The sequence below is a fragment of the Thalassophryne amazonica genome, chromosome 10 (assembly GCF_902500255.1).
Source record: "Thalassophryne amazonica chromosome 10, fThaAma1.1, whole genome shotgun sequence".
NCBI lineage: Eukaryota > Metazoa > Chordata > Actinopteri > Batrachoidiformes > Batrachoididae > Thalassophryne > Thalassophryne amazonica.
Window position 1 is genome coordinate 91,436,651 of NC_047112.1, and position 11,223 is coordinate 91,447,873.

The following is an 11,223-nucleotide window of genomic DNA, read 5'->3' on the forward strand; positions in this document are numbered from 1 at the left end:
CCTATTTGATACTAATAGGGCATGTAATACATCAACTACAGGGTTTTTCAGAGTGTTTAGTCCAATTTTGTATGTTACAAAGCTCTAACATGTCTGTATATTGAGATATTCAAGATGGTGTCCAAAATGGCTACCACATATGGCCAGATGGCTACAGTTATTTCCCCCCCCCCCATGAGTGATAAAAGCACATGTTTTGTGACAAGTTTGGCATGTATCAATGAACATGAAGTGGATAGTCATACTTAAAAGTAAAAGTCTCATTTCATTTCAACCATTGATGTCTTTCACATACAATAATGTGTAACACCAAGTTCATAGCACATAAAATGTAACAATCTAGATAGAAATGTAACAAATTTATAATAACAAACAAGATTTATACAATCTCATTATCAATATGTCAGGTTCAGAGTCCTCCAAGAATCAGGTAAAATCATCATTAAAAAACAGTCAAACATCCTTTGTGTCACTGTAATCATCGTCTCCATCACTTTCATCAGACGTGTCATATTCAACAACGTCCTGCAAGTATCCCAGAAGGTCTTTGGGTAGGTATAATGCCCCCTGGTGGAGTTAGCCCACACTTTTGAGAACGATACCCAGCTAAAATCTCTTATTTTGGTCCAGTCTCCAAGAATCTGCATTAAAAAATTGCTCCCGGAAAATTGGTCACAAACTCAATAGGAGGGTCCTCTACTAGCATGCTCATGAATTATGTTACTTTTGATATTGAATAACTCGTCATATTTTCTCAACACAAAATCAAATGTCTTCTGGTCTGCTTCCTCCGGAAAAGCTAAAAAAGTCTTAAAGTTGTTTTCAGCCTCTGGATCCATGGCATATATTAAAGAACTGACTTGGACCTCACTGTCATCTTTCTTCAGCTTTGTAGCCAAGCGGAAGCGATGGAAATGCTGCTTCCATTTTCCCCACTCAGGTGGGCAGTTACCTGTAAATTCTCCAGATGATTAAACGTCGCCATTTTCTCGAAGCCGTCACCAGCTTCTGACACCTGGTAAAAGTAAGTGATGTCCACACGCTACTTTCAGCTTAAATAAGAATTTCTTTAATTAGACAGGAGCAGCAATAAATGGGCGCAGAACTTAACACAGCAGCAGCAAAACAGGCAGACACAGAGTGCAAGTCACCATAAAAAAATAACAGTCCCACTTTATGGTACCTGTTGTAATATGTAGTCCTTTTATACATGGCAGTCTATATGTGACACATATATAGCAGAGTGGACTTTACATATTTAAGCTTGGAAATCATTCTACAAGTGCGTGAGTGCCCTGTTCAGTTTTTTTTTTTTTTTTGCCTTTTGTATTTTGTTCTCCTCAATGGAGCTGGTAGGCTTTATTTTAATTTTATTTTGAGAGAGTCTGTCAGATTTTGGATATTGATGTGTGCACAGTCTTTTCTCTGTAATAGAGCAACGCTCTGTTTTAACCCTGTTATAGCCTCTACCATGAACATATCCGCACACACGAACGTCTCAGCTGTTTTTCAGGCTGTCTGATCACACAGATGTATTTCTTTGATTTTTTACAGTTATATCGATGACAACACTTAGTACAAATGTGGTCAAAAATTGCGCATGAAGTGCGCATGAAGCAAGAATCGTATGCAATATATGTAAAATCGTAGCTGCTTCCAATGCCTCGTACACCTGTTGCTACAACTATTTGTGCACACCAGTGGCTGAAAGACAGAGTGTGCGCTGTGAGAGCCCATCGAACCCTTTCATGGCAGGTGTCGGCCAAATTCCAGGTGACACGCATGAACATCTAACACCACTTGTTTGACACTTAGAAAATGTGTGGCCATTTGCACTATTAGCACAACAACAGTCAGCAGGCAATCACTGTCGAGCTGGATGTGAAATTTGTCTAAGTGCCCCCATGACTGTGGAGTTACCAAGTACACGTGTGGCGTGCTAGAGTGTCAGCTCCCCCACAACACGTGTGCATGTGTTTTGCATGCTCCCCACCACCGCCCCCCCCAACACATGTGTGTGTGTGGTTTGCGCAACCCCCGCAAGTGAGGCACCTCTCATCTGATCCCAGAGTGACATCTTGGTCTGTGCGCTGACAGGACAGGGGGCGTGGCTGGCTGCCAACAGCTGGAAATGTCCTGGAAATTATAAATCTCTCATTAACTTCTGGATCTGTTCCTAAATGTTTCAAGTCTGCAGTGACTAAACCATTACTTAAGAAATCCAATCTCGACCCTAGTGTATTGAAAAATTATAGGCCGATATCAAATCTATCATTTTGTTCTAAAATCCTGGAAAAAATGGTTTTGCAACAGCTCGTGGACTACCTCACTGAGAATAATCTTTTTGAGCCACTGCAGTCTGCTTTTAGAAAATATCACTCCACAGAAACAGCACTTACTAAAGTAGTGAATGACCTTTTGCGAGCAATGGACTCAGATATCGCTACAGTCTTGGTGCTGTTGGATCTTAGTGCTGCGTTTAATACTGTGGATCATCAGATTTTACTCAGTAGGCTGGAGAATCACTTTGGGATTACTGGAACTGCTCTTGCATGGTTGACGTCATACCTGTCCAGTCGTTCTTACTGTGTATTGTGTAATGGCACCTTCTCTGATCGTAGGGACAAGAAGTTTGGAGTTTCGCAGGGATCCATTTTAGGCCCCCTGTTTTTTTCCCTTTATGTAGCACCCCTTGGGAATATACTGCGGTGCTTTGGGATTACCTTTCATTGCTATGCTGATGATACTCAGTTGTACATGCCAATAACTGCTGGTAATCTCATTCACATAAAATCTTTGGAAGATTGCCTTGTATCAGTAAGAAGTTGGATGTCTAGTAACTTCCTACTTTTAAATCCTGTCTATGGCTGATGCTGAGACTTTAATTCATGCATTTGTCTCTTCTAGATTGGACTATTGTAATGCTGTATTTTCTGGCTTACCGCAGTCCAGGATTAGGGGTCTTCAACTGGTTCAAAATGCTGCTGCCAGACTTTTGACACAAAGCAGAAGGTTTGACCACATTACGCCCATTTTGGCGTCCCTGCACTGGCTACCAGTTGCTGCAAGATCGGATTTTAAAGTACTGTTATTAGTTTATAAAATTGTTCATGGACTTGCACCTCCCTATCTGGCTGACCTGGTAAGCCCCTATGTACCGGCTCGGGCCCTGCGTTCTCAGGGTGCAGGACTTCTGTGTGTTCCCAGGGTGATTAAAAAGTCTGCTGGTCACAGAGCTTCCTACCGTGCTCCAGCTCTGTGGAATGATCTCCCGGCACACATTCAGCAGTCTCATACTGTGGAGACTTTTAAGTCACGTATAAATACTCATTTGTTTCCCCTGTTTTATCATTAGTGTTATGATGTGTTTTTATTCTTGTATTCTTTTATGGTCATCTTTTTATTGTGTTTTAAATTTTTAATTCAGTTTTTTTGTTGTTGTTGTTTTATGTTGTGTGAAGTGCCTTGAGATGAGTTCGACGTGAATTGGCGCTACATAAATTAATACATTTGAAATTTGAATTTGATTTGTTGAGATATCTCTGGTCCTGGACATCACAGCTGCAGAGCACACCCCGTGTTTTGATGGACACGCATAAGTGTGTGCTTGCTGTAATCAAATGGAAATACATAAAAACATATATTGTTTTTGTGACGGGCTGGAGAAAAGGACCGTCAGTTCATGTGGATACGCAGAAGATGATCTGAATGTCACGCCTGTCTGACAGGACACGCGTGTTGGGCCATGAGGGCTGTGAGCAGTGCAAAATTGCAAAAAATTGCAAAATTGCACCCCCTTTTATGTATTATATATATGAACTCACTGTTATTCACTAATTATACAGCTGGTTTTTATTTCATTTTCCTCCATATCAGCGGCGCAATGTGGTGCAGCTGCTTGCACTATGTTCCTACTCACACGACACCGTCGCATGCACAACACCGTCGCACCAGGATTGTGCAGCCTGCCCATCACCTCAGTGTTTTCATGGTTCACTCATACGAGTTGTTACGCAGTGAGTCGCCCTGATTTGTGCTTATTCATACTATGTGTATAGGAGCCCTTATAAGCATGCATAAAGCTGAGCCACTAGCAGAGATTGTTTTTAACAGGCTGTGTTCATGACTAATGGGTGTGCACGCACATGAAGTCTTCTCACAGTGGAGAGAGGCTGCTGCTTTTACCATGTCTGCATCAAAATCACTTAAAAATGAGTCATCATAGCGCAACATCACACTTATGTAAACTTTGCAGTTAATCTGTTCTGATTGTTAGCAGCTACATTCCATTCAAGCGCATGCTGGAACGTTTTCCTCAAAGCTACGCAAATGCTGTGGGAAACACTCAGAAAAAAACGAGTACTCATGAGTACTTTATTTTCGGCAGTCTCTGTAGCTGTTTGGTACCAATGCCATAAACTTTGAAACCAGTCACAGAAGTGCACAAAGTAATCCCAGAGTATCATCAGATACTCACTAACAGCCTAGATCTAAATTGTTATGATTTGGTGTGACATGTCCTTTAAGCCACAGGGGGTGGCACACTTTCACTGTCCCTTCATGAATAATTAAATAAACAAGACTTGAAACGACTCCCAGCCATTTGTGTTAATGATGTGTATGCTTACCAGATCATTGACTGTGGATGGACAAATGAAAGAATCAAGCAACACAAACGTGTCAATGGCTATCGATGTTTACTGACTACAGAATTTGGAAGTATCGAAAGGAGGTAATGACTTTGTTTACATACAACCAGTGTTGTCACAGTTACTTTGAAGTTACTTTATTACTTACTTTATACAGTTACTTCATTCTTAGCTTTCTACAGTTACTTTATTAGCAGCTGCTGACAACTTGTCGGCAGCTGCTAAATGTAACTAATAAGGCAACTAGTAATCTAACTTGGTTACCTTTAACACTGAGTAATCAGCAAAGTAACTAATCAGCAAAGTACCTAATAGTTCCTTTTCTTTGTACTCAATCTTAAAAATAGTCAAATTAGGTTACTAGTTACTCTATTATTTACATTCAGCACCTGGTGACAAGGTGTCCGCAGCTGCTGTTTTTTTACTCATGGTTAGTGGTTGGGTGAAGCCATTTATTGTGTGTAACAACAGAAACTACCCCAAAAAAACCCTGATCAAAAGTTTACATACACTCAAAAAACAACATGGGTATCGTTGGTTTTTATGTTACATGAACGTAAGTCTAACATGTAGCTTCTACGATATAAAATCCAGTTTTATGGGTGAACACATTCAAATCATGTAGTTTTAACATAACATTCAGCAACTTAAAATTTAACTTGCTCAGTTTCAGTAAAGATAATAAAATTATGTAAAGCATTTCCACCCACGAAAAAAATCATTAACATAGCCAGAAACAATTTTGCTGAGTGGCCTAAATGTAAATTTGCTGGGTCAACATGATGAATTTGCATTACTGTTACTTACCATGGATTAGGCCAACTAGATTTGTAAGGGTAAATGTAACAACAAAAAACAGTAAGTCCCTTTGGCTGCTCACTTGTTTGCACTTGGGGTCGCCACACCAAATCCAAGGTGGATCTGTAGAAATTGTGCTGATCCAACACAACAAAGTTAAGTTGATGTGTAATTGTACTATTTTAAAAGTAGGTGTAACTACTTATAGGGCAGGGGTGGTGGCCACGTGGTCAATGCACTTGATTTCAGTACAAAAGGTTCCCGGTTCAAACCCCACCCCTGCCACATTTCGCCATGTAATGTGGAGTTGCATCCGAAAGAGCATCTGGTGTAAAACCTGTGCAAATTCAACATGCAGATTTGCTGCAGTGACCCCGAGCGCAAACAAAGGTCACTCAGCAAAATTGTTTCTGGCTACATTAACACATTTTACTTGGGTGGAAATACTTTACATAATTTTTTTTATGTTCACTGAGTAAGTTTTTTTTTGTGTACCCCTGGTCTTGCCCCCATATAACTGTTGATACAAAATGCAAAGCTGACACACCTTTGGCACCATGTACTCCACATGCAGGACCCAAGGTGCAAATGTGAACCATGTCTTGTTCAGCCCTAGTGAGATACAACCAGAACTCCAAAACAAATGACCCTTATTAAATGCAACATTATGCAAATATAACAATCTTGTGGAAACATGTACTCTGCATGAGGTGCCCATAGTAGCGCAGTACTACTGAGATATAGTAAACCCAAGAAGAAGAAGCAGAGCATTGATTTGTCATTGTATATACATGAATAGGTTTACATACAACAGAATTTGTCCTTTGTCCTATTTACAGTTAGACAAATCCAAGTATTGAGAGACAAGGACAGCCAGGGACCAACTTCATGTGTACAGACACAGCCTTGGACAAGGACAGAGAAAGGTGAATGAATCCAATTTTGGTGTTTTGTTCTTAAACGGTCACATTAACCTCATTTGTATGCACATTTGTGCAAAACACACCTCTAAAGCCTAATCAGCTCATCTGTGTACTACTACCTCTGTTAATATTACAAGTTACATTGTTAGCAGCTATCGTAATTTAGCTGACATTACTTCCACACCACACGAACCACAACATTCCACAGCGAGGCAATGAACCAGTCATATTTTTTAACAGTCACATCCAACCCACCCATGAAGAAAAACCCCTGCCCAGTCCACAAATATCTGTTTTAAAAACACCTGAACCAGGGTCTAGGGTTAGGCTGTTAGCTGCTTGTTCGGTAACTCTAACATAGGCCGTGTTTGAGTTTCATTCTTCCCACCCAGATCACAGAAGGTCTTGCCCAGGCTCCACCCCTTTACGTAGTTTTGGGTTTGCCAAGTAAGCACTGCCAAGGTACTGTTTATGATTGATTAAACAGTATAGAACAGTGGTTCCCAAAGTGGGGACCAGAGGTACAGCAAGGGGTGTGTGGTGAGGCAAACAATGAGGGATATCTATCTGTCTATCTGTCTGTCTGTCTGTCTGTCTGTCAATGTCAAGGCTCAAATTGGAAGCTGGCCCAATCCAGATTGGAATTCCAATCTGGGCCGGCCTGGATGTGAATTCAGATCTGGGCTGGCCCAATTACAGATTGGGCCGGCCAAGATTAGAATCCTATTCTTGGCCAGCCTAGAAAGGAATCTTCACTTTTTTTCCTACGGATTCTGATCTGGACCAGCCCGGATCAGAATTGTGATCTGGTCTGGCCCAGATTGAAATTTTGACACCAACCTGGCCCATATTGGAATTCTGATCTTGGCCACCCCAGATTGGAATTTGACTTGCTGGCCCAGATCAGACTCTTGGAATTATTATTATTCACATGAGGTGAACTGTTGATGCACCAGTGCTTGAACTTTGCACCATATGGACACTTTTCTCCTTTGGTCAGTGTTAAAGCTGCTATGATTTGCTCAGTCCAGTCTCACGTTTTTTTTTTTCGTGCTCCTGTCATGAAATGATTCAAATTTTCATGACAGGGATATTTTTAAACTCACTATTACTAACCCTACTCCTACACCCAACCCTAACCTTAACCATAACCTAACCCTACTCCTTCCCCTAACCATAACCCCCCCCCCCCCCCCCCACTTCACTTTTAATTTTGTGCAGCCATCATGGCTTTTTGTGACAATATCACGAACCAATAGATTAATGTATATTTCTTGCTGCTGAATCACGACATGCCGTGAAACTGGGTTGGATTTGCTTGTACTGATCATCGCTGGCAAAGACCTTGCCTTTGTTCTTGGGACAGAGTGAGGCAGAGTGGTTGTCTAACAGCTGGTGTGTTGCTCCATGGTGGACAGCAAGTGAACTGACCATGACATGTGTGCCTTGAATTTACATACTATCAAGACTCCACTGTTTCACACACAAGTCACACCTAGTGGCTTTATAGGTTTGATCAAAAGTTTTCTGTTCTCACATCTTTCCCAGGTACTAAATGGACTGCATTTATATAGCGCTTTTCCATCTGTATTAGAAGCTCAAAGCACTTTACAATTATGCCTCACATTCACCCCAATGTCAGGGTCCTGCCAAACAAGGCGCTCGCTACACACCGGGAGCAATAGGGGATTAAAGGCCTTGCCCAAGGGCCCTTAGTGATTTTCCAGTCAGGTAGGGATTTGAACCCATGATCTTCTGGACTCAAGCCCAACACCTTAACCACTAGACAATCACATAATGCATAGAAATGCATAATCCTCAGCTTTATGTATTTAGTATTAATAAAATATAATTACTCTAAATCAATAATAATGACAGTATTTATTTAAAATACATAAAGTATATTGTTTGAATTGCATAATAATTATGTTACCTATGCCATTTATCTTGTATAGGTAACAGAATTATTATGCAATTCAAACAATATACTATATGAGGATTATGCATTTCAAATAAATAGGATTTATTACACTAATGAATATGCATCATGTAAAGTTTATTTGGTAGGTTTGTATTAAAATTATCTAAAAAAGTAAATGGGAATTTGTCATGTAATAAAATTACATAAATCTTAAAAGTTAGGGTTAAATATTTCTGTGAGTGTAATAACCCTTTAATATACGATCTACTAAAAACAGTTGATGGTAAGTATGTACTCAGAGTATACAACTGCTACTGTGTTTCTGAGTTCTCAAATAGTGATGGACTATAAGCATTTCTGGAGAGGACGGGTTTTGACAGAGTTACACCCCAATATTAATTAATTAGGTGCACATCCTTTTGTGCCATCACAGATAGTGATTAGCTCTTTCAAAAAAAACAAACAACAAAAAAAAAAAGAGATTATTCACAAAACACTGATGCTTGAGTTTGAAATGCACTCTATTTGTGAAGGGGACATTTTTGACCGACAAGACATTTTATTTTTGAATGCCTATTTCAACTCGTTTCCCCACTGGGCAATGATCCCGGGAGTTATACAGCAGGCTTTGATAGGGAACTTAGTCCATTTAATGGTTACCTACTAAATAAATAATAATTCTGGCAGCCCATCAAAATTAGACATCATGGAAATGATACAGATATTTTGGTTAAAACTGGTATAATTCGAGTTCTGCTGGTAAACAAATGGGGATATTAAACCAAATGACCACTGCAGCTGATAGACCAGTACACTAAACTGTGTTGGTCATTTCCACCAAACTTTATCTTTAAAATCCACCCTGATTATAAAACAGCCCATATACTGTTTCCAACCATTTGCTATGGTCACTCCATCTACAAAATATAAGGTGCAACACAAGACTGATAGTACAAACTCATTTATAACAGGAAAATTGCAATGAACATAACCAAATCTCATTGTGCGCAGTTATTGGAAAACAAATGAACACATAAAAATGAGGTATAGATGAGAATCCCAAAGAAAGAGTGTGTCATCTGTGTGTATGTCAATAGAGCATCTCAGGCATTCGGTCAAGCATTCAGACTATTTAGAGAGATAATTTGTGCATGTGCTTTACATGCTGACATCAATAGGCCTATTTGTGCACAAAACAAACAGATTCAGCATCTTTTACCCTCCAAAACAGCTACACTATAGTTCATGTGACTACATGGGGTCAAATGTGGGTGTTTTATGAGAAAATTCAAGCCCTCTAGCTCACAAACGTGGAGGCTGAAGGAAAAGTGTGACAACTGTCCCTGTCTCCCCTAGAATAGAATAGAATAGAATAGAATAGAATAGAATAGAATAGAATAGAATAGAATAGAATAGAGCCTTTATTGTCATTGTACATATACATACAACAAAATTTGTCTTCTGCATTTAACCCACCATAATAAAAGTTAGACACAATCCAACCAGTAGGAACAGTGGGCAGCAGAGCAAGCTGCAAAAACAAACAAACAAACAAACAAAAAACAGTTTTATCCAAATTTAGAAGACACAGACTATAATAAGAAGAGGAATTCCAGGCTGTATTATGTGGAAAAAATATGGATAAATTCCAGAGATCAATTTTTTTTAATCAAACAAAAAGGCGCAGCAGACAAAAAATGGAACAAAAAAGCAGTTCGATAAAATTTTATATATGCAATGCAAAATATAGCAACCAGTGAAAAACACCGCGCGCGTAAATGTGCAGTAAAGTGACATCTGTTATCCAAATGCGCTCGTCAGTTTTTGGAAGCGCATTTGCCCCATTTCTTTCCAATGAATAAGGAAGCGCCAGTATCACCATAACGAACCCCAAGTCCACGACCAAAACTGAATCTGATTTATCCATCACCACGTTTCATGCGCTGTTGATTACTTTTTATTTTATTTGCGAATGGCGCAATTCTCTACTTAAAACATGAATTATTTACGTGCGTCTTTGGCGAGCTGGAGGATCCACTATCCTCACTGGGTTTCTGTGACTTCAGGTGTCATTTGGCTTTGGCTCAAAAAGAATAAAGAAAACAGCAGCGGAGCGGATCGTAACTTAGTGCTGCGAAACAAATGGCTTACTGCGCTCGCAGGACAAATTAGGGTGCTGAATCGCCACAACAACCAATATAATTCCTTTGTTACTGTGCCAAATAAGGAACAGCGGACAACATGGAATGATCAGACTTACCTGGATGGAAGGGTAACTGCAAAAAGACAAAAAGCAGCATCCAGTGATATTCCATAGTTGTTATTCCATGGGTCTAAGGTGAGCCAGAGCCTCTGTGCGCAAAGTAGCTCTACTTTTTGCGCCAAGTGCGTCGGAGTTGGTGGGAAGTTGACGGAGAGCGCTGATAGAGGCGCACTTACAAGTCTTTAAAGGCGCAGATGCTCAGCACAGGTCGCAGCAGCAGCAATCGACGCCGATGTGCAAACATGCTGTTGTCCCTCAGCGCGCAGAGGGCTCCGGGGCGCGAAGCACATATCACTGACTGACTGCGCCGGCGACATCATGTTTATAGGAGCCTGTGGTGGAGCCTGTTGGACACAGGGGGAGGTGTTTGGGACGGGATGCGCACACACAGCCTGACGTCTTTCAGCTCCGTGAGCTCACTTGTCATGTTAGAGCCAATGCACGCACACAGTGGCGGTTCTACACCGAATTAATCCCCGGGCGAGACGCCCTCCGAGCCCCCCTCCCCAAACAATACACAAAGAGCCATTTTTTTTATTATTATTATTATAACAACAGGGGCACATTCACCTCCAACTGCCAAAAGACAATGAGGAAATTATGCACAAAACCGTATACGTTATCAGAACTTAAATGCATATACACTATATATATATATATATATATATA

At 40.4% G+C, this 11,223-nt stretch overlaps 1 protein-coding gene across 2 annotated transcripts in view; it reads right to left on the reverse strand.

The window, feature by feature from the left end:
- The window catches only part of kita (KIT proto-oncogene, receptor tyrosine kinase a), a 125,870-nt gene extending 114,967 nt beyond the window's left edge, over positions 1-10,903 (reverse strand). For both annotated transcript variants that reach the window (XM_034180502.1, XM_034180501.1), the window contains exon 1: positions 10,552-10,903. In XM_034180502.1, coding sequence (XP_034036393.1) covers positions 10,552-10,606 — 55 coding nt within the window. In that variant the 5' untranslated portion in view covers positions 10,607-10,903. The remainder of the gene's footprint in view (positions 1-10,551) is intronic.
- Positions 10,904-11,223: the final 320 nt, after the last annotated feature.